Genomic DNA, 24000 nt, shown 5'->3' with positions numbered 1-24000 from the left:
TTTCAAGTCTTGAAATGTATACAAATCTTTTGAAAATAGCAGATCTACAAGCTCACAATGCATCAAATTGTGATTAGTGACGCATTGTGAGCTTGTAGATCGGCTATTTTCCAATGGCCTATAGGGCTGAAGTGGTTACTGTATGTTTTGTAATAATAATCAAAATCTACAAAGTAACTAGTAACTAAAGTTTTCAAATAATTGTGTGGAGTAAAAGTACAATACTAAAAGTACAATACAAGTACATACTAATGCATAGATTTGTTAAATAAAATAAAAATAAAGCACCTTGAGCACATATTCATGTTTACTAGAAATACATATTATTTAGAAAACATTTCACCATAAATGCTTAATATACATGTTTAAACATGTTCATTAATGTTAAATATATTCAACCGTTTTATTTCATAACTATTGTGTTCATAGTATTCATGTACCTTTCACTGGTAGTTTCTTCAAGGCAGAGCGAATGGTGTCCAGGTTGTGTTCGCAGATCGCCTGATTATTCAAAGCATTTTCATAAAACCCTGTGAAGGACATATGATCTACAAACGGAGGCTGAGGCTCCACCATCTTCCCTTTGTTGAAGTCTGCGTACGCCAACACTTCACTATCCAGTGCAAACATCACCTCTTTATATGGGTCTTTAACTGTGTCTGAACAGCCAATGACTTTAATCTGCTCATGGAACACTGGAAATAAAACAAAGATGACATTAAATTCAACAACAAACTTCTTCACAGTGACAATAACACATAATCATCAAGTTAAACAATCATGTTTGCAGTGGTGGAAAAAGTACTCAAATATTTTACTTGAGTAAAAGTATCAGTAATGCATTTTAGAAGTACTCTGTTACAAGTAAAAGTCCGGAATTCAAAATGTACTTGAGTAAAAGTACAAAAGTACTGCTATAATAAAATATTTAAAGAACCAAAAGTAAAAGCAGTAAAATGTTTGAAAATAGCAGATCTACAAGCTCACAACGCGTCGCGATGCGACGCGTTGTGAGCTTGTAGATCAACTATTTTCAAATATCCTATGTATACAATAGGGCTAAAGTGGTTAATCTATTTTTTATAATGTTATAATTTATATCTGCAAAGTAACTAGTAGCCTAACTAAAGTTTTCAAATAATTGTAGTGGAGTAAAAGTAGAAGTAGAAGTAAAACTACTGGAAATTGGAAATACTCCAGTAAAAATAGTAAGTATAAGCACCTCAAAATTGTACTTGAGTACAGTACTTGAGTAAATGTAATTAGTTACTTCACACCACTGCATGTTTGGTTCTTATATGAAGTGAAAGGTTGGATATTAAAAGTAACTTCCTGTCAAACGTTTTATTCACTGAAACAGATTCAAATGTTTTTTTTTGTTTTGCATTTTATTATGAAAGTAATTCATACAGAATTATTTATTTCATTATGTCACAACAACAGTTCCTAACATCTGTTTTAATGTTTATGTATTTGGACCAACATTCAAGATCCAATACTGTATATACAGGTAGTAAAAGAAGTGTGTGTGTGTGTGTGTGTGTGTGTGTGTGTGTGTGTGTGTGTGTGTGTGTGTGTGTGTGTGTGTGTGTGTGTGTGTGTGTGTGTGTGTGTGTGTGTGTGTGTGTGTGTGTGTGTGTGTGTGTGTGCTCGTGTGTGCATGTCATTTGTTTGTATTGTGCATTGTTCATATAATTTAATTTTATATACTAACAGTAGATATAAATGTATATATTATATAATAACATAAATATAATGTACTTACTTCCTGGGATCGCTTTGACATGAAGTACAGAGGAGAGGATGAGGAGGGTGGCTGTAATCTTCATCATTACTGATCAAAACTGAACTGAATTTAATAGATGGGAATAAACAGATCAGAATAAACAGATGAGAATAAACAGATCAGAATAAACAGATCAGAATAAACAGATGTTTACTGAAAGAGAAGTTCTGGAGTCTGAAAGAGAATGAAGGAGGATCTGTTCTGTAGCTTAGAAGAATCAGCCAATCAGATTAAAGATATGATGTTACATCATCTGTTTCCAAGAAGACGACAGTCTTGATTATTGCACATATCATGAACAGTATATATTTGCTGCTCATGCACCTTATGTCTCCTCATTTACATGCTGTACCTTATGCATCTTATGTCTAACCTCATGTACATACTGTACCTTGTGTCTAAACTCATGCACATACAGTATGCACATATCTTTGTTTAATTCATCTTTTATTCTCTCCTTACCCCCCCCCATCCCCGTCTTCTTTTCTTTCTGAAAATAACTAAAATGGAGCTGCACAAAAAATGATTTCACCCACATATTTACACCTTTAACCTGTGATGTGACAATATAGATGATTCTGATTATGTTGAAGAGGAACACAAGAAAGAAAGAAAGAAAGAAAGAAAGAAAGAAAGGGGGACAACTTGAATCAGAAAGTAAAATATCTGGTCACTTCAGAAGAGAAAACCCAAATAAAATGCTGGAGCACTCCACTGGTCTACTCTGCACATATGTTGATGGATATGTTTTAATTAATCATAATTTGTCTAATGTCTTAAACCTGCTTTAAATGTCAAATTAATATAAATGCTGCATAAAGGTTTTAACATCACGTGAAATACAGCAGAAGGCCATCTGTCCACCCTGGACACACAAGGGTGCAGCCGTGAACTGTACACTGCCTGAAAGTTGTGTCTAAGTCATCCTGAGAAACTGTCTTGTTGTGGATTCCTGGAGCCTACTATCAAGTTTTGCCCCGATCCTTGGATTTGGGTCACAAGATTTCCGGGAGCTGCGTACTCATTTTGCTTTTAGTCCTGGAAGAGGGCTTTGAAGTCATCCTGCGAGGTCAAATCCCCCCCTCATCCAACTCTGTGAAGATAACAGACTGTTCCTCCTTCAATATATCTGAATCTCTCTCTGCCATAATTTAGTTGTAACATTTTTACTTAACCTGAAGGAACGTTATACGATCCTTATTTTTGTATTGCCTCCTATCGCAGCTCTGTGCAAACTCAATCTAACCGCAATTAATTGTAACTGTAATTAATAACTCATTTTGTAATAATAATTACCTTATTTTAACCTGTCGTTGTCGTCTCTTTTATTATTACTATACCTTTACAGTCTTAACACCTTTTTACCCAAAATCATAAAGTCTACACAGGGTCCAGGTTCCAGTGATAGCTTGGGCTAATTAGGGCATAATATTGCCCTCATTATCTTAAGTTATCATATGTATTATTATGCAGGGTGACAAGGGGGTGTGGTCTCTGAAGACCATATTCAGACGGCGGCCATTTTGCTATTAAGTTAATGAATTGCCACCCCGTTTCTTCAATGCAAAATGAAAAAATGGCCACCATGTGAATATGGTTTATTATTTACAATTCCATAGTGTAAAATAATACCAGTCAGAGTTCCATTTTGTCCCCCCCCCACCCCGACAAAATCTTGCCCCCCCTACTGACAGAGGCTAACATCGCTTGTGTACGTGTGTGTGTGTGTGTGTGTGTGTGTGTGTGTGTGTGTGTGTGTGTGTGTGTGTGTGTGTGTGTGTGTGTGTGTGTGTGTGTGTGTGTGTGTGTGTTCAGCGTCACTGGTAAAATGCTGTTCAGGTTCATTAAACATCAATCCAAGCCTCATTACATCTCACTGCTGAAACCATCACATGTCTTTAAAAACACACTGGTCATGTGATCAGTGTGTGTGTGTGTGTGTGTGTGTGTGTGTGTGTGTGTGTGTGTGTGTGTGTGTGTGTGTGTGTGTGTGTGTGTGTGTGTGTGTGTGTGTGTGTGTGTGTGTGTGTGTGTGCGCGCGCGTGCATGTGTGTCATTTGTTTGTATTGTGCATTGTTGGTTTTATATAATAACAGTAGATATAAATGTATATATTATATAATAACATAAATATAATGTACTTACTTCCTGGGATCGCTTTGACATGAAGTACAGAGGAGAGGATGAGGAGGGTGGCTGTAATCTTTATCATCACTGATCAAAACTGATCTGAATTTAATAGATGGGAATAAACAGATGAGAATAAACAGATGAGAATAAACAGATCAGAATAAACAGATCAGAGTAAACAATGCTTACTGGAAGAGAAGTTCTGGAGTCTGAAAGAGAATGAAGGAGGACTCGTTCTTTAGTTCAGAAGAATCAGCCAATCAGATTAAAGATATGATGTTACATCATCTGTTTCTGGAAAGAGGACAGTCTGGATTTTTGCACATATCATGTATAGCTGCTGCTGATGCACCGTATGTCTCCTCATGTACATACCGTATGTACATATCTTTGTTTAATTCATCTTTTATTCTCTCCTTGCCCCTCCCCCGTCTTCTTGTCTTTCTCTTTTTGAAAATAACTAAAACGATGGAGCTGCACTAAAAATAATTTCACCCACTTCTTTACACCTTTAACCTGTGATGTGACAATAAAGATGATTCTGATTCTGTTGAAGAGAAACACAAGAAAAAAAGAAAGAAAGAAAGAAAGAAAGAAAGAAAGACATTAAGAAAGAAAGCGGGACAACTTGAATCAGTAAGTAAAATATCTGGTCACTTCAGAAGAGTAAACCCAAATAAAATGCTGGAGCACTCCACTGGTCTACTCTGCACATATGTATTATTATGCAGGGTGATAAGGGGGTGTGGTCTCTGAAGACCATATTCACACGGCGGCCATTTTGCTATTAAGTTAATGAAATGCCACCCTGTTTCTTCAATGCAAAATGCAAACATGGCCGCCATGTGAATATGATCTATTATTTCCAATTCCATAGTTTAAAAATAATAGCAGTCAGAGTTCCATAGCTTTTGTCTCCCTCCCACCCCCCTCCAACAAAATCTTGCCCCTCCTACTGACAAAAGCTAAAACTGTGTGTGTGTGTGTGTGTGTGTGTGTGTGTGTGTGTGTGTGTGTGTGTGTGTGTGTGTGTGTGTGTGTGTGTGTGTGTGTGTGTGTGTGTGTGTGTGTGTGTGTGTGTGTGTGTGTGTGTGTGTGTGTGTGTGTGTGTGTGGGTGGGTGGTTGGTTGGTTGAAGCTTCTCAATGGAAACTCCCCAAACTTTAATTTCACTTCCTGATTCACTCAACAGCCAATCAGGATTATTCTTTTATTAAACATCAGCAGTTACTAGAGAGAGACATGTTGATGTGAACAACCTGACAGACTGACTGTACATTTATTTATTTATTTATGCATTGTTTTATTTGACTCGCTTTGACAATGTAAACATATCATGACAATGAGGACACTTTGAGTCTATCTATTCCATTTCACAGTGAAATGAGCACCAACAAGGGTTAAAGCTTAGTTTAGGACTAATCAAGGACTTGTTGATCTAGGATTTGTTTTAATTAGAGTTTTGTTGCACCACTTCATTTTGCGAGAGTGCGTGCGTGTGCGTGTGTGCGTAAGCACAGCAACATCTAATTAGCCTACTTCCGACCAATCATGTACCTCTCACCTGAAACAGTTGGCTATGATAGCCATGGACAGATTAAAGTGAAACGATTTAATCCCCCCCCCCCCCCACAATAGCACAAACGCATAGCCTGACACTCAGCCTGAAGGTTCATTTTGTTTCACTCCATTATTGTCTCCGCCAGGCCGAAAGGCATGACGAGAGAGTATGTTTTGCACCCTGTCCGTCCGTCCGTCCGTGTGTCTGTCTGTGAACAGCTATTCTCCGGCACCGCAGGCCCGGCCGCTGCGAAACTGTGCACACACACTCCCTGGATGCCAAAGCCGAACATCTGCCCCGAATTTTTCAGATTGGCCTGTCATAGCGCCAACAGGAGGCCAATTTGTGCAAAACACATTTTTGGATATCACTCCTACAGATTTTGTCCAAACCTCACGTAAATCGGTACACGGTATCTCTATAGTCATGTGATCAACACAGATCTGTCCAATTTTCCATATTCCATCCTGATTGGCTAAGATTGGCTTCCAAAGTTTCCAGGATTGGTTCGTTTTGAACAAAATGCCTCAAATTATCAACGCAGCATTATTCCGTGAAATTTTGCACGCACATTCCCACTAGGCTGAGGAAGAAATGCCACTTCAACATTTTCAAATCATCCTCATGGTGGCGCTATAACAGGCCGTTTCGCGTTTTTACCTATAACTGCACCGATCTGTGTGAAACTTTGTATGCACACTCCCTAGAGGCCAAGGAAAAACCTTTGCCCAGCATTTTTCACATCTGCCTTTTAGAGCGCCACCAGGAGGCTGATTTGTGCAAAACGTTTTTTTCATATTACTTCTACAGATTCTGTCCGCTATATCTTAGAGGTAAATATTATACTTTTACTCCATTATTTGAAAACTTTAGTTACTAGTTACTTTGTAGATTTAGATTATTATTACAAAACATACATTAACCACTTCAGCTCTTTTACTTTTTGGCCAAATAGCAGATCTACAAGCTCACAATGCGTCGCGATGTGACGCATTGTGAGCTTGTAGATCTGCTATTTTCAAAAGATTTTGATACATTTCAAAACATTTCTGCATAATGAGTACTTTCTACTTTTGGTACTTTAAGTACTTTTTGATACCAATATGGAAGTACATTTTGAATGACGGACTTTTACTTGTAACGGAGTACTTTGCAGTATTGATACTTTTACTTAAGTAAAACCGTTGAGTACTTTTTCCACCACTGTAGTTGAGTGATGAAGTGATTAAAAGTACCAGAAGGACTCTGGACTCTGGAGTGCTGGCTATTGCTTTATTTACGGCTCGCATAAGCCTCAGGGAGCTGAACACCCCTTTCTTACATAGTTTCGGGGTCACCCTTGGGCAATGCGTAGCACCCGTTAGCCCCCCCCCCCCCCCCCCCCCCCCATCAGGGTTACTAGACTACTGCCTTGTAGTGAGGCTCTGGAAGGTCAAAGGCTAAGGGACCTCCCCTGACAAGAAAAGGGTTGAAGAAGTTGTGCTCTCAGCAAACGACAAGATCATTCCATGTAATGTATCAGACCTGATGAAGACCCTTTGATCATTCCATGTAATGTATCAGACCTGATGAAGACCCTTTGCGGTCGAAACGTTGTGCTAACTTATTAATACATGTTCTACTGGGAGCTACCAGTGTGTGGACCTCCTCTTCTTTTTCTATAATGTGTGTATTTTGGTTCAGCACCTGATACGTTTTTTTGGGATGTGCGTGCTTCCTTCTGAACTCACAACACACACACACACACACACACACACACACACACACACACACACACACACACACACACACACACACACACACACACACACACACACACACACACACCCCACAGTAACGCACGTCGCACACATATACACATCACGGTAGAGATGTATTTATTTTTAAACACAAATAGCTGATGCACAAGCTCACAACACGTCACGACGCAAACTTGTATATCTGCTATTTTCATTATATTTGAAAACCAATGATGTTATTAAAATCTAACCTATATTTTATTATACATTAAATCTATTAACCCCTGCATGTCTTGTGTCTCGTGTCTCAGACAGTAACCGGCCGCGGGAAAAGGAAGGGGGCGTGGCCTGATGGCGGCGGCCAATAGCAGCAGCGACGAGTTTGACGAGGAGGAGGGGGGAGGGGAGGAGCAACAGCAGAAGGCCAAAGAGCCAATGGGACAGCAGCCTGGCCTCCTAACGAGCCCTAACGAGGGGGCGGGGCCAGAGCAGGAGGAGGATTCCGAGGAGGAGGAGGACTCTGACGACGATGAAGACGAGGATGAGGATGATGAGCGAGGGGGCGGGGCGGAGGGGGCGTACCATCCCGCTGACTACGACAACCTGCCCGTTTCCACGGAGATCAAGGAGCTGTTCCAGTACATCACACGGTAACGGCCTAGGAGGCTATTCATAAAAAAATAGCAGATCTACAAGCTCATAGCGCGGCACCGAGTGCCGCGCTATGAGCTTGTAGATCTGCTTTTTTTTTTTTATTGTGAAAATTTGTGCAAATCTTTGAATATGTATTTTTTAAAGCAAACATTTGTAACTCAAACCTTTGCTTCTGGGGATTCTACAAATGTCTTCTAAATCCTAACAGTTTTTTTTTATTTTATTTTTTTACGTATGTTGCTATACATCAGTCGTTCTCAACCCTTTTTCATGTCAAGGACCTCCCAAAATGATATGTATTTGTCCGCGTACCCCCTCATCTCAAAATATTGTGTTCCAGGGACCCCCTGAAGCAAGAATTTGAGTTAAAAATTTGTATATATATATATTCAAATATTTGCACACATTTTCAGTTTTTTTCTTCAAACGAGCCAATGACATTTTAAGTGACACAGATGCGTTCCCAACAATGGAAAGATTTGAGTTACAAATGTTCGCTTTAAAAAATATATACCATTTCTTTTTAAATAGCAGATCTACAAGCTCATAGCGTGGCACTTGGTGGCTATGAGCTTGTAGATCTGCTATTTTTGAATAGCCAAATAAAATGACACAGATTCTTGCCCGTCTAAATGGGCTAAATCAGCACTGAAAGTTTCTCAAACACTTGGAATTGTAGCCTCCAATAAAGGTCATAATTAAAGACCTATTTTCTTTATAAAAACAAATCGTCGTATAGTCTCATTAAACTCCCCAATCTGATTGGACTAGATAAATCCTGAGATCCTGAGATTTTTATATATAAAGTGAGCTTAAAGTGAGCTGAAGTGTATTTAAATGTTTGTTTTTTTGTCACTGTCTGATCATGATTATATTAAATATATCATGAGTAAATTCATATAAATTAGAGGTGCACAATATTGTTGTTTTTTAAATATTTCTTCCCCGTTTCTCAATCTTTATAAAAATTGGCGCTAGAATGATGACATTATACATTATTGTATTGTATAAAACTGTCTGTCTGGTTGGGAATATTGTTGTTATTCATGTAATGTGAATGACTTGGTTATCTTTTCCCCTTATAGTGCTGGCTTACAACAGCTTCTGAGGATTTGTTCCCAGTATGGTATTCATTTTAACATAACGTATAAAGCCAAGACAAGTAGCATTATGATGTAAAGAGGACACAACAGGCAGTATTTCCTCTCACAGAGGATCTCACAGATGATAGAGACATCCATAGACTGTGTTGCAAAGTGTAGAGATGTGTGATTTAGAGGTGTAGTTAGATGTTGTTCCCACTGGAGGGCACAATACACTTTATACACTCTATGGAACTGCTTCCTGTTCTGTAAGCGTCACTTCCTGCCAGGTGGTTTTGTTTGGTTGCTGTGAAGAAGAACTTCTGGTATGAAAACACAGAATAATCATCATTTATTGTACGTTTCCATAATACATCAGAGCTAATGAGACATTAGAGTCCATAGACCAAAGATAATTCTGTTTACATAACATACTTTATTTGCTTGTTTGAGTCCAAATACTTGATAAAAAACAACCAGTGGTTGTGTTAATGTTGTGTTAATGTTTTAAACGTACTTTAGTGTCAACACTGTCGTCTTAGTGATGTTTATGAAGAGGTTTAATGCTAACCAAGATGCTAAGCTCTAAACTAGTTAGCTAGACTTGGTTAGTGAGGCAGCAGCATAGTGAGACATTAAAGGGTCATTCTGCTTATTTTCTGACATGAAAACCATTTGGTTTGAGTGTCTTCAGACACTAATGGTTTGTTTTAGCTACAAGTACCTGGATGGTTATACTTTACATATATTAAATACATTAGAGATGGTTATAATTTACATATTAAATACATTTAGATATACAAATTAATGGTTAAAAGGGGAATATATTAAAATGATGTATTAAAAGGTTGAGAATAATTTATAGTATAATTAAAAGTTATTCATTTGTAAATAATTCATGTGTTAATTTGTTGTGATACTGACCACGATACTGACCATGATACTGACATGATACTGACCAGGACTATACATTATTCCATTATATTTGAAGTAGGCTATATCCTTAGTTAAGTTGTAAGATATTATGAAGAAGAAAATAAGTCATTGAGGTTTCATAAGAACAAAGAAAGAGAACAGAATAATTTACTATTCTGCTCTTTGTGCAGATTGTGTTTTTGACAACCCAGGCAGTGTGAATAGTACGATGGTGGAAGGGGTGTGGCCAGCCGTAGGACCCGCCCACAGAGGAAATCTGACCTGCTTGATTCATCTATACAGGTAAGACCCTGAGTAGCAGTTCTCCACCTCCACCTCTGTCCTAGTAGTAGGAAGTTTGTCTCTGTCAAAATGGCCGCTAGTCCAACTTACATTTGGAACCAAACACTGTAGAAAAAACATTGAACGTATTATTTCCAACTAAATTGGGGGATGCCCTTTCATTTGGTGATACTTTTGAGATCACCAGAATTCATGAACATGTGTTTAGATCAAGGTCAAAGTACAAATTCACCCACAAATGAGCAATCAGTTGAACTTTGCAATTGAACGCTTGGGTGGGTGGTGTCTCTGAGGTGAATTGACTTATTTAATTTGAGCTTGTCAGTGTGTTTGTCCTTGTGACAGATGTAGTGCCAGTTGTGTGTTGTTTGTGATGGTCAGACTACTGGGAAGGTCAGCGTGGAGCTGTTTATTTGGACTGTAGAGAAACAGATCGACACCACCAGACTGATAAACCAACTGCTTTCCAATGGTGGAAAAAGTACTCAATTTTTTAACTTATGTTGCTATATCAGTGTTTCTTTATTCATGTCAAGGACCCCCAAAATTATATGTATTTGGCCGCGGACCCCCATCTCAAAATACGTTGTTCCAGGGACCCCCCAGAAGCAAAGATTTGAGTAAAAAATGTTTGCTTTAAAAGATTTGCACACATTTTCACAATTCTTCTAAAATAGCAGATCTACAAGCTCCCACTATGAGCTTGTAGATCTCCTTTTTTTGAGTAGTGGCAGTGGCTCAGGGGGTAGAGTGGCCGGATGGTAACAGTGAGGTTCCCAGTTCGATCCCGGAATCCCCCAGAGTTAGTGTCAAAGTGTCCTTGAGCAAGACACTGAACCCCTAATTGCTCCAGATGAGCAGGTTGGTGCCTTGCATGGTTTCCTCCTCCATCGGTGTATGAATGTGTGTGTGAATGGGTGAATGTAATGAACAATCTATGTAAAGAGCTTTGGATAAAAGAGCTTTATAAATGCACCATTTACCATTATTTACCTTTTACCATTTAGCCAAAGAAATGTAAAAATGACATAGATGCGTCCCGGTCTTAATGGGTTAATTAAGAACAATGCAATGGTGAAAGGTTCTACAGAGGATATTCTGCTGACCGGCTGATAGGAGGGGGGTCATGGGGTCGTTGCTATGGTCACAGCATGGTGTCAGTGATACTGGACACCATCACCATGACCAGACACCTGGGCTGTAGGAGGTTAACCCATTAAGACTAGGGACGCATCATGTGTGTCATATAGATTCTTTGGCTTTTAAAAAATAGCAGATATACAAGCTCATAGCGCGGCACCGAGTGCCGCGCTATGAGCTTGTATATCTGCTATTTTTTAAAAGCCAAAGGAACTTTTACTTATGTTGCTATATATCAGTGGTTCTTCAACTTTTTCAGGCCAAGGACCTCCCAAAATGAGAAAAAAAAAACATCTGTAAATATTTTGTTCCAGGGACCCCCAGTTCAAGGTTCAAGGTTCAAGGTTCAAGTTTATTAGTGTCCCCGAGGGGCAATTTGGTTTGCAGCATATAGCATCAGTACAGTACAACAACATTAAAACAGACAGTAAAAACAGTAAAAAACAGAACAGTAAAACATCCATAGCCGGTACATAGAGTTCACATTAGGTCATAAAGAGCAAAGTGTAAGGTGCTATTCGGTGCAGTGTACATGGCCATTGAAAAAGAATACGTGGACAACAAGGAGACTGCTAGGTACACGTATTAACTAAAAGCTATCTCCTCCTTGGCTTCTCCATGACCGAGTTCAGACTGCCGATAGAAATGGGAATAAAGGACAGTTTGTGCCTGTTTGTTGTGGCACTGGGGGTCCGCAAGCGACGGCCCGAAGGAAGGAGTTCGTACTCAATGTTAAGTGGGTGAGCAGTATCTGAACGAATCGACTTGGCTTTTTTGAGCACCTGTCTGTTAAAGAGAAGTCCAAGGCTGTTCATATTTGTACCAATTACCTTGGAGGCAACTTTCACAATTCTACACAGGGAATTCTTGTCCTTGACACAGAGATTACCGTACCAACAGATAATAGAAAAGGAAATGACAGACTCTATGTAGGCACTGTAAAACAGTTTCATCAGAGTTTTGTCGATATTGAACTTAGCCAATTTTCTCAGACAGTATAGGCGTTGCTGGCCTTTTTTATACATCATGTCCGTGTTGAGGTCAAATTTCAGTTTATCATCGATTATTGTGCCCAGATATTTGTAATCTCTTACAATATCTACTGTCTCTCCGTTGGCCAGGCTCTTCCGGGGAGATTGTGGGGACAGTCTAAAGTCAATGCAAAGCTCCTTAGTTTTTGAGACATTCAGCTGTAAGAAAGCATTGTCACACCATGACAGGAAATCATCGAGCACTTGCCCATGGCCATTGGCCCAGTAGCAAAGATTTGAGTTAAAATGTATTCAAATATTTGGCTATTTTCAAATAGCCTACGTATATGGCTGAAGAGGTTAATGTATGTTTATATTAATAATGATTTTTGTGGAGTAAAAGTACAAGTATTGAAAACTGGAAATACTCCAGTAAAGTAAAAATACCTCGAAAGGGTGCTTAAGTACACTAATTGAGTACATGTAATTGTTTACTTTCCACCAATGTCACTGATTACTGGTGCAGCAGAGCATGACTCTGCTGCCCTCTCCTGGCAGGCCCAGGTAAGGTCAACATGGAGGCTCATAATCACACTAGACATATCAGTGACTTTTCTGTCAGACTAATAATTATTCCACAGACTCAGACCCATAAACTATATTATTTCCCTCTTTGTTAAAAAAAAGTCCTGATCTTTATCTTTGTAATGAATGTGTTCCAAGCTGTGTCTTGGATTAAGTGGGGCTGTCCCAATCTTAATTAAATTATAACCCATGTCTAAAATAATTGTTAATTGGTTTCTTTCTGGTCTGTTTCTGGCCTTGTGAGGAACACACACTTTGTCCTCGTCATCAGGTCACATTGATTTGATCAATTCATTACTTTATTAGTCAGAAATATGGATGCACCGATATATCGGCCACATATCGATATTGGGCGATATTTGCCACTATCGGTCAACATCGGTATCGGCAAAAAAAAAAAGTTAAAGGGGCTACATCATGAATTTCATTTTTTTTTAGGTTTTTAGTATTTTTTGGGCTCCCCAGTGTCTCTTGTACCCCAAAAAATATATTTTTTTAACATTCAGTCATTCATGCTCATTTCATGGATTTCCTGAATGGGCGTGTCTGAACAGGCCATTTCAGAATGGCAGGGCAAGTGATGTCACTTGCCCTGATTTTGCATTGATGATGGCCAGACAGAATTGCTCAGTAGCTCCCCCCTGCCCAATAGGACATTTTGGTATTGCAGCTGAAAAAGCTTGGAATGACAGACAGTCAGATTGTGAGAAAAAATATCTGGATGTTTTTTAGGCTTACAACCTGTTTAAAACGTATTAGGGGGCAATATTTATATATAATATGTATTTTTTTAATTCATGGTGTAGCCCCTTTAAAGTTGCAGGCGTTAGGAGGCAATTATGTTTTGTTTCTGCAGATTATTATTAACAGTTATTTCTAAATAATGTAGATTTACGGTATGTGTTTCCCTGGCCCAAAAGGGTGAAATAATAACGGAGGATGCATTCATCTCCCCTTGTGGTCTCCTCCTCCTGATAGATGTTTTTTTTCAGGACACTTTTTGAAAGAAACCTGTGATTCACATCCTTAGTTTAATGCAGGGGTCTTCAACAGGGGGTCCTTAGAGCTACTACATGGGGGTCCGCAAAATCTTTGTGTGATATGATTTTTTTTTTGTACATTAACCACTTGAACCCTAGCATCCCTTTTCTGAGGAGAACTTTAGCCAAAAATAGCAGATCTACAAGCTCACAACGCCTCGCAGCGCGAGGCGTTGTGAGCTTGTAGATCTGCTATTTTTGGCAAAGAGATATAGGTGTAGAGGGAAAACGGAGCAGACCAAGTAAAAAGAAAACGTTTATCTGAAGCACAATTTTATACAATATAGAGTAGGGGGTCCCTGCTTTATCTCTCACTCAGCTAGGGGGTCCTTGGCCTGAAAACGTTGAAGACCCCTGGTTTAATGGATGATGTCAGGTTATTCCACATTGTGGAGGCAGAGTAGTAGAATGACAAATGTCTCATATTTGTTCTAAATGTGGTACTTTACCTACATTTTGACTCAAGTACTTTTACTCAAGTTCATTTTGAATTCCAGACTTCTACTTGTAACATTAAGTAAACATGGGATTTGAGTGGCTGACAAAAGTGACATTTTAAGAGTTTTAAGCATATTTAGATTAACGTGATAATATCGTTAAGCACAATTATGTTGGCCTAAGAAAAGGTGACATGACATTGTGTCACTATAGTCACCTGTAACCATTTGACTGGTGTTTTGGTGTCATGTAGTGTACATTTAGTTAGGCTGCTACTGTCAGGTAAAATAAAAACACACTGTGTGTTGTCTCTGCTGTTGTTTCCTACTGACACAACTGAGCCAGTTAGGAGCCCCCTCCGGGAGGACGTAGGGCCTCCGTCCTACTCCCGGAATTTCATTTGTCATAATGGTTACAATAGTGTCTAATGAAGTAAGTTCAAATCTCCCCCAGACCCCCCCCCCTCCCCCCATCTCTCTCTCTCTCTAGCTCTCTCTCTGTCTCTATCTGGGGGCGGCCATAGCTGAGTGGTTAGTGAGCCCGCCTAGGGAGCCAGAGGCCCTGGTTGCCCCAGGTTCGATTCCAGGCCAGGCCAGCATATGTGTCGATGAAATGAAATTTGTCCCTGAGCAAGACTCTTAACCCCTAATTGCTCACAGGTTCTCATTGGAAACAAGACCGCAAGGACTTTCATGAACAACCTGTTAAAAGGAATTATCCTTATCCTTTATCTCTGTCTCTGTCTGTCTGTCTGTCTGTCTGTCTGTCTCTGTCTCTGTCTCTGTCTCTCTCTCTCTCTCTCTCTCTCTCTCTCTCTCATAGTAAACATAGTGACAGTGATGTGGTGTAAATGTCTCTCTCTCTCTCTCTCTCTCTCTCTCTCTCTCTCTCTCTCTCTCTCTCATAGTAAACATAGTGACAGTGATGTGGTGTAAATGTCTCTCTCTCTCTCTCATAGTAAACATAGTGACAGTGATGTGGTGTAAATGTCTCTCTCTCTCTCTCTCTCTCTCTCTCTCTCTCTCTCTCTCTCTCTCTCTCTCTCTCTCTCTCTCTCTCTCTCTCTCTCTCTCTCTCTCTCTCATAGTTAACATAGTGACAGTGATGTGGATCAAGTGGTTACACAGATGCGTTCCCGATTTGAATGAATTAAAGAGCTGTAGAGACAGGGCGTCCGCTGTTACTGAACAAACACGCTATTACTATATCAGAATATAGTAATATTATAGTAATAAAACACTTATTTTAGCAAAATATGACCTAAATCACCTTTAAATCTAATCATCTGCCTTTTAACTCACACTGACACTACCGATAAACATTAACAAGACAGACTGTAAATACTTCACACATGTTTAACTATCTATGTAGAAAATAACTCACCATTCTATTTAAAAACTAGAAGCTGAATCCTTCAAGTAGTAAATAGCAATTAAGCAGTGGTGATAAGTAACATTTACTTAATCCTATAACACTAACGTTGAAAATAATCACACCATCACTAACGATGGCTATATTTTACCCAGTATAATGAATTCCATCAAAATATATTAAAGTACAACAATACGTGGCAAATGTAGGTACTCCTCTTTAATATTTCAAACGTCTAATTTCTCTCAATTGGGTCTTGAGCTAAAAAGGTTTGGTAACCGCTGACCCTCAAACTCTTCCTTTGATGTTCTGAAGCAAAGGACCTGTGTGTGTGTGTGTGTGTGTGTGTGTGTGTGTGTGTGTGTGTGTGTGTGTGTGTGTGTGTGTGTGTGTGTGTGTGTGTGTGTGTGTGTGTGTGTGTGTGTGTGTGTGTGTGTGTGTGTGTGTGTCTGTGTGTGTGTGGCGCGTGTGGTTGTGTGATGGAGGTGGGGAGGTCAAACCATCAATAGTTAAAGCCATGTTTGAGGAAGTCATCAGTGGGTGAAGAAGAACTTTCTGGATTTTCCAAAGTCATACTGTAGCTGTTTTCAACTTGGTGTCCCTATTTATGACATGTTACTATAGGCTAAAATGTCCCAAAAAATGTCCAAAAACGTTTCACAAATTATCGGAAAAGAAACACTACTTCACAATTAAAAAATAAAAAATAAAAATAGCTATACAGTACAAGCTCACAATAGTGTCACATCACAACAGCCAAACTGAGGGACTTTATTTAAAAAAGCTAGCCATGGTTCACATGACGCTTGTCGAGCGTCATGGAGGAATTTCTGGTTTTGTCACTTTCTCCATTTACAACCCGTACATGTATAGAGTATTTATTCAGTAACAGTGTTAAATAGCGCTATATTGTGATAGTAATCATTACTATAGAGTGTTTGTTCAGTAACAGTGTTAAATAGCTCTATATTGTAAGAGAACATGAGGCACAATGATGTTTTCTCATTCCTTTATTGATATTGTGACATTCCATTCAAACCAAGCAAATTAAAGCCAAAATCTAACATCTGAACTTCAAACCATTCATGATCAGGGGCCCAGATCCCAGGGGGGAAGGAACGGATAGAAACACAACAGTGGAGCTGAAAAACGGAAAGATAAATAATCACCTCAGACCACCCTAGAGGACCAGGTCCACCCATCACCTCAGACCACCCTAGAGGACCAGGTCCACCCATCACCTCAGACCACCCTAGAGGGTTTAGGTCCACCCATCACAGGGAAATAGTGATGTCATGATGATCGTAACACTTTAATTATCACACATTATAAATGATTACATAATAATAAATGACTTATGGTCAATTATATAATAATAAAACCTTTTTCACAAACATGGTTGACTGACTTCCATTCAGATGGATATTAATATTATATATGTTATGAAGAACTCTGATTGTGTGTGTGATCATTTATTTAATTTTTCAATATAAACTGGAACTGAAATATTATGTTTGTGTTTTCTGATGAAACTATACAAAGTAATTTGATGAACCGCCCACACTAATTGGGACTCCCTCTTCCTTTGGTGTGGCGCCTAAACCCTGACCTTTAACCTCACATAAACTATGTCTATAAACCTAACTTTAACCCTAACCTTAACCTCACCTCAAAACCACGTTGACCTGGGCGAAACACCGGGAAAAGACAGTAATTATCGTTAGCCTTAGCTAGCCAATTATCATTTTAAAATTTTTAAGGGACACATTAGTGAAAAAGGTTGATGATGTCATCATTGTGCTGCTGTTCTGAGTATTTAAAAGCTGAATGGACACACATGTATTTCCTCCTCTCTCCACCAGGGATGACTCTCTGCTTCTCTGAAAACACACCCAGGTGTTCTGTGAAAAGACAATAAACCATTAAGAATCAGAATGTATTAACTGTGTGAACATGTTAACACTTTAGAATAACATTCCCTTATAATAGTAAATTAATAATTCCCAAATTATTAGTTAATGTGTTATTCATAACTTGTTAAATGTGTGTTAATGGTTAAAGATTTAATGATTTAAAACTATGCTATACATGGTTAATAGATCATGAACAAGTTATTAGTAAGGTTAGGGTTAAGGTTAGGTTTATAGACATAGTTTATGTGAGGTTAAAGGTCAGGGTTTAGGCGCCACCTGGGCGACACACCAAAGGAAGAGGGAGTCCCAATTAGTGTGTGCGGTTCATCAAACTGATGAAGACACACACAAACCACCCCCCCCCCCCCCTCATCTGACCACATTGTCATCAGTGTTGTCTGATACAACAAATCATTTGATTATTACATTTGACCGGGATGGTTTACCAGGCTAGTTGTTTCACTTCTTACACAAGCATGTTGTTTTGTGTGTGTTTTCTACTTTTATACACTTTTATACATAAACAAAAAGAAAAAAGTTCAGTAAAAAGAAAGAGGATGTGAACCTGGGTGTGTGGAAGGAGTCTAAAGATCATCATTGGTTGTCGGCACCAGAATACGACCTGATAGAAAAAGAAGAGAGACAGTTAAAGCAGACACACAAATAAATCATATGTACTGTATTGTGTGTACTCTAAATGTAACACTGATGTATTAAAGCTAAATGTGACAAAATAGAACACACTTTGACCTCTAACTAGATTATCTAAACTGGTCTAAACCGGTTACGGTTCTAAACCAATATAAATCAGTTTAGGTTGTGGCTTTACATGTTTGTTTGTTTGTTTGTTTGTTTGTTTGCATTTCTGTGAGGGTTCCACATGTCATGTGATCCTCTGTTGATCTGACCTCATTTGTTCCACTGGTAGTATAATAATTAATGAAACATGTTAAAAACATGTTAATCAAACATGCTAATCACCTCGTTTCTTCCACTGGAAGTAGATGAATCCAGACAGGAACAAGACCAGACCCAGAACCAGACCTGATGCTCCCATGGCCACCTTGTTCTTCACTGACTCTGGCATGGTGTCATCTGACAATTCAATTATGTCATATTATATTATATTATATCATATCATATCATATCATTACAGTAGATTAAAACACCTTGTTCTTCACTGACTCAGACATGGAGTCATCTGACAATAAGCTACAACAACCAAACACAATAAACAATAAACAGACGACACAGTCATTGTGAGTCTGTTCAGTAATAATGAGTCCAACCCCATTGGTCCAGTCCTTGAGGAGTTTGTCACCTGATGTGACATGTCCTTCTTAGAGCTAAATACATCCAAAACAAAGGATATGATGATAGAATTTAGAAGACATGAATCAACCTTTTACTATGATGATTATAAACCAGGCTGTGGAATATGCAGAAAGTATCTTGGGACAGAGTCATAGACTCAGAACTGTGAGGCAGTTTGTAAAAAAGAACATCAGCGCTTGTTCTGTCTTAGAAAACGGTCTTGTTTTCACATTGATAAAACCATGATGACTCTTTGATCTACTATCAAATCTATCTGGTCTTTTATCTGTTTTATCAAATCAATCTGGTCTTTTATCAAATCAATCTGGTCTTTTATCAGCTTTTATCAAATCAATCTGGTCTTTAATCTGCTTTCATCAAATCAATAAGCTCATAGCGCGACACCGAGTGCCGCGCTACGAGCTTGTATATCTGCTATTGAAAAATCTTGAACATTTGTGCAAATATTTGAATATGATTTATATATTTTATTTTTTAAACAACATTTTTAACTCAAACATTTTCTTCTGGAACAACATACTTTGATGGGGATCAGCGGCCAAAAACATATCAATTTGGGGGTCCTTGACAAGAAAAAGTTTGAGCACCACTGATATATTTTTTTTAGAAAAATGAAGACATATGTTGAGAGACATTTGACAGTTACAAATGTTTGCTTTAAAAATACATATATTCAAAGATTTGCACAAATGTTAACGATTTTTCAAAAATAGCAGATCTGCAAGCTCATAGTGCGGCACTCGGTATGTGCTGCGCTATGAGCTTGTTTATCTGCTATCTAGACAGTAGATTACACTAGATTACAGTAACTGACCCCAGTCCATCTTGATAGGCGCGGTCAGGCTGGGATGTTCCACCATGCATGTGATCTTCTCTCCTGATCTGTAACACACACACACACACACACACACACACACACACACACACACACACACACACACACACACACACACACACACACACACACACACACACACACACACACACACACACACACACACACACACACACTGGTAGTACAAGTAGAGGTGTCTATTAGTTGTGTACTTCTATATATAGGTGTCTGTTAGGTGTGTACCTGGGTGTGTACTCCAGGTAGGAGTGGTACTGGTAGTACCAGTCTCCATCAGACAGCTCAGCGGTAGAGGAGAGGCCAGAGGTCAAAGGTTCCTGACCTATCCACCAGGTCACCAGGATCACTTTAGGATAGAAGTCGTAGCTGCTGCACCTCAGCATGTGAGTGTGTTCACCACGACGAGGGGGAGTTTCTGACTTCAGTCTCACTTTGGGCTCCACTGGATGAATAAGATTATTATTATTATTACATTTATTAATATATACCAGTCATTTGAACATGTCATTATCATTAATAATTGTATATTATCCAAATGAGATCCAAATGATCTAGAAAGCTTCAACAGGTTTACAACCCCTCCCGCTCACTCAGATCAGCTAACACAGGGAAGCTGTCAGAATCTTCTCTAAAACACCCTGGACAACGCTCCACACGTCCTAGACTCTTTTTTCTTCTCTAAAACACCCTGGTCAACGCTCCTCACGTCCTAGACTCTTTTCTCTTCTCTAAAACACCTTGGACAACGCTCCACACGTCTTAAACTCTTCTCCCTTCTGGCTCCCAAACGGTGGAACAAACTGCCCATTGCAGTTAGAGCTGCAGACTCACTCCCAATCTACCACCATAATCTGCAGACTGTAGCACTAGACCTAGCCTTAAACTAGAACTAGATTTTCTTTAGTTTTTGTCGCATTCCTAAGCCAATAATTTGATGACCGGCGGTCTCTCCAATAGGAGACTCAAAGAGTCTCCTTTGAGTCTCCTACCAGAGACATTAGCATCTTTCCAAATTAATCAATCAAATTATTGGCTCAGGAATGCGACAAAAACTAAAAAATCTCCATGAATTCAAGGCTTCATGGGGTGTAATTGATAGAAAATAAGTCATTTTTGGGGTGAACTATCCCTTTAAGTGTTTAAACCATTAAGACCTGAGGCCGATTTTACAAATGTCTTCTAAATCCAGTTTTCTGAAAAACTATTGTTGCTTTATCAGTAGTTCTCAAACTTTTTCATGTAAAGGACCACCCAAAATGCTGACGCCCATCTCAAAATACTTTGTTCCAGGGACCCCCAGAAGCAAAGATTTGAGTTAAAAATGTTAGCTTGAAAATAATATAAATATATGAATTTACACACATTTTCTTGATTTAAAAAAAATAGCAGATCTACAAGCTCATAGCGCGGCACTCGGTGCCGCGCTATGAGCTTGTAGATCTGCAATTTTTTTAATAGCCAAAGAGTAAAGTAATGCTTTTTAGCTCAAAGCAAAATGTGACACAGATGCTTCTTCAGATCTTAATGGGTTAAGAGGATCTGAAATGTTTCTCAGCAGATTAAGTAATGTTTTATAATCATTATCAGATCAATATTAACACCATTAATCATCTCTGAATAGAATCATGTGATTTCATGTTATAGTTTATGAGGTGATGAGTGTTGAGTGCTGCTCTGAGATCAGCTCACCTCTCTTGTTCAGAACAGAGGAGTATCTGATCTTAATGTTGTGTTTGCAGAATGCCTCTCGGTTTGCTCTCATCCCAGCCAGTACTCTAGGATCTTTATTCATGCGCTCTGCGTTCTTCACACCAAACTCAGTGTATCCAACAACCTGATCTACTCTACTGTCCCACCTGAGGATCTCATCACCATCGAAATTAATTGACTGTATGTACTGTATGTCCTTCAGCTCACTGGAGTTAAACACACAGCGGAGAGCCTGATAGAACACATATCCATCTGGAAATAGACAATGAAAAATGTCATTAATGTTCAGTTTTATTATCATCTGTATAATATCAACACTAGGCTAACTGCCCCCTATCGGCCAAATATGTCACTACATAAAGTCTAAAATAGGTTCAGGATGTGAAATATGGCATTAAAATGTTTTGAATGTATATTGAATATCTTAAATACAATGACATTGAGCTACCAGTTAAGTTTTGTTTCTCTGTGTGTCCAGATTTCTGTCTGTCTGTCTGTCTGTCTGTCTGTCTTTCTGTCTGTCTGTCAGACCCCATCATGTATTTCCAGGATAACCCCTTTTTTATACCTACTATATATAGGCTATTTGAAAATAGCAGATCTACAAGCTCATAGCGCGGCACCGAGTGCCGCGCTACGAGCTTGTAGATCTGCTATTTTCAAACATTTTAGTACTTTTGGTTAATTTAAGTACATTTTGATGCAAATACTTTTGTACTTTTACTCAAGTCATTCTTGAATTCAGGACTTTTACTTGTAACAGAGTACTTCTAAATTGCAGCATTGATTATTTTACTTAAGTAAAACATTTCAGTACTTTTCCCATCAGTGACTGTAGTCAGCAAACAAGGTAAATAGTCACATTTACCCCCTAACCCCCCCCCCCCCCGTGGGTGTGTTTGGCCACACCCACAGATTCAAACCAACCCCCCAAGGCCACGCCCACCCCCACCCGACAGCAGATCTACAAGCTCATGAGCTTTTTTTCTATTGATCAATAAATGAAACAACCATAAAGTAACACACTCTACCATCCTTCAGTGGTGGAAAAAGTACTCAAATGTTTTACTTAAAAGTATCAAAAATTTAAATATAGAGAAATACTCTGTTACAATTAAACGTCCGGAATTCAAAATGTACTTGAATAAAAGTACAAAAGTATTTGCACCAAAATGTACTTAAAGTACAAAAAATCGACTGACTGAAAAATCGTGATTAGTGACGCATTGTGAGCTTGTAGATCGGCTATTTTCAAATGGCCTATAGGGCTGAAGTGGTTATTGTATGATTTGTAATAATAATCAAAATCTACAAAGTAACTACTAAAGTTTTCAAATAATTGTGTGGAGTAAAAGTACAATACTAAAAGTACAATACAAGTACATACTAATGCATAGATTTGTTAAATAAAATAAAAATAAAGCACCTTGAGCACATATTCATGTTTACTAGAAATACATATTATTTAGAAAATATTTCACCATAAATGCTTAATATACATGTTTAAACATTTTCATTAATGTTAAATATATTCAACCGTTTTAGTTCATAACTATTGTGTTCATAGTATTCATGTACCTTTCACTGGTGGTTTCTTCAAGGCAGTGAGAATGGTGTCCAGGTTGGCTTTGCAGAGCGCCTGCTGACCCAAAGCATAATCATAAGTGTCTGATGGGTAGGTCATATGATCTACAAACGGAGGCTGAGGCTCCACCACCTTCCCTTTGTTGAAGTCTGCGTACATCATCACTTCACCATCCAGTGCAAACATGTACTCTTTATATGGGTCTTTAACTGTGTCTGAACAGCCAATGACATAAATATCCTCATGGAACACTGGAAATAAAACAAAGATGACATTAAATTAAACAACAAACTTCCTTCACAGTGACAATAACACATAATCATCATGTTAAACAATCATGTTTGCAGTGGTGGAAAAGGTAATCAAATGTTTTACTTAAGTAAAAGTATCAATACTGCAATTTAGAAGTACTCTTTTACAAGTAAAAGTCCGGAATTCAAGATTTACTTGAGTAAAAGTACAAAAGTACTGCTATAATAAAATATTTAAAGAACCAAAAGTAAAAGCAGTTAAATGTTTGAAAATAGCAGATCTACAAGCTCACAACGCGTCGCGATGCGACGCGTTGTGAGCTTGTAGATCAACTATTTTCAAATAGCCTATGTATACAATAGGGCTAAAGTGGTTAATCTATTTTTTATAATGTTATAATTTATATCTGCAAAGTAACTAGTAGCCTAACTAAAGTTTTCAAATAATTGTAGTGGAGTAAAAGTAGAAGTAGAAGTAAAACTACTGGAAATTGGAAATACTCCAGTAAAAATAGTAAGTATAAGCACCTCAAAATTGTACTTGAGTACAGTACTTGAGTAAATGTAATTAGTTACTTTACACCACTGCATGTTTGGTTCTTATATGAAGTGAAAGGTTGGATATTAAAAGTAACTTCC

General features: G+C 38.5%; 2 protein-coding genes across 5 annotated transcripts in view; both read right to left on the bottom strand.

The window, feature by feature from the left end:
• LOC311044491 (uncharacterized protein) overlaps positions 1 to 24000 on the bottom strand; it is a 98861-nt gene that overhangs the window by 72791 nt on the left and 2070 nt on the right. Inside the window, exons 1-2 of one of the 4 annotated variants that reach the window (XM_084056121.1) lie at positions 4106 to 4115; positions 3932 to 4015 (exon numbers count right to left, since the gene is read on the bottom strand). The exons of 2 other annotated variants lie outside the window; for them this stretch is intronic. The gene's annotated coding sequence lies outside the window, so the exon portion shown is untranslated. Of the gene's footprint in view, positions 1 to 1765; positions 1814 to 3931; positions 4016 to 4105; positions 4116 to 24000 lie in introns of those variants that run through there. One more of the 4 variants, XM_084056113.1, reaches the window with a different exon arrangement.
• The window catches only part of LOC311044494 (H-2 class II histocompatibility antigen, E-S beta chain-like), a 9558-nt gene continuing 2266 nt past the window's right edge, over positions 16709 to 24000 (bottom strand). The window contains exons 4-9 of the mRNA XM_084056131.1: positions 23104 to 23361; positions 21505 to 21777; positions 20041 to 20257; positions 19777 to 19844; positions 18609 to 18722; positions 16709 to 16856 (exon numbers count right to left, since the gene is read on the bottom strand). Coding sequence (XP_083912257.1) covers positions 16804 to 16856; positions 18609 to 18722; positions 19777 to 19844; positions 20041 to 20257; positions 21505 to 21777; positions 23104 to 23361 — 983 coding nt within the window. The 3' untranslated portion in view covers positions 16709 to 16803. The remainder of the gene's footprint in view (positions 16857 to 18608; positions 18723 to 19776; positions 19845 to 20040; positions 20258 to 21504; positions 21778 to 23103; positions 23362 to 24000) is intronic.

Source organism: Gymnoscopelus microlampas, assembly GCF_963454915.1.
Source record: "Gymnoscopelus microlampas genome assembly, chromosome: 4".
Lineage (NCBI taxonomy): Eukaryota > Metazoa > Chordata > Actinopteri > Myctophiformes > Myctophidae > Gymnoscopelus > Gymnoscopelus microlampas.
The sequence above is the reverse complement of the archived record's forward strand: the minus strand, read 5'-3'. Positions and strand labels throughout refer to the sequence as shown.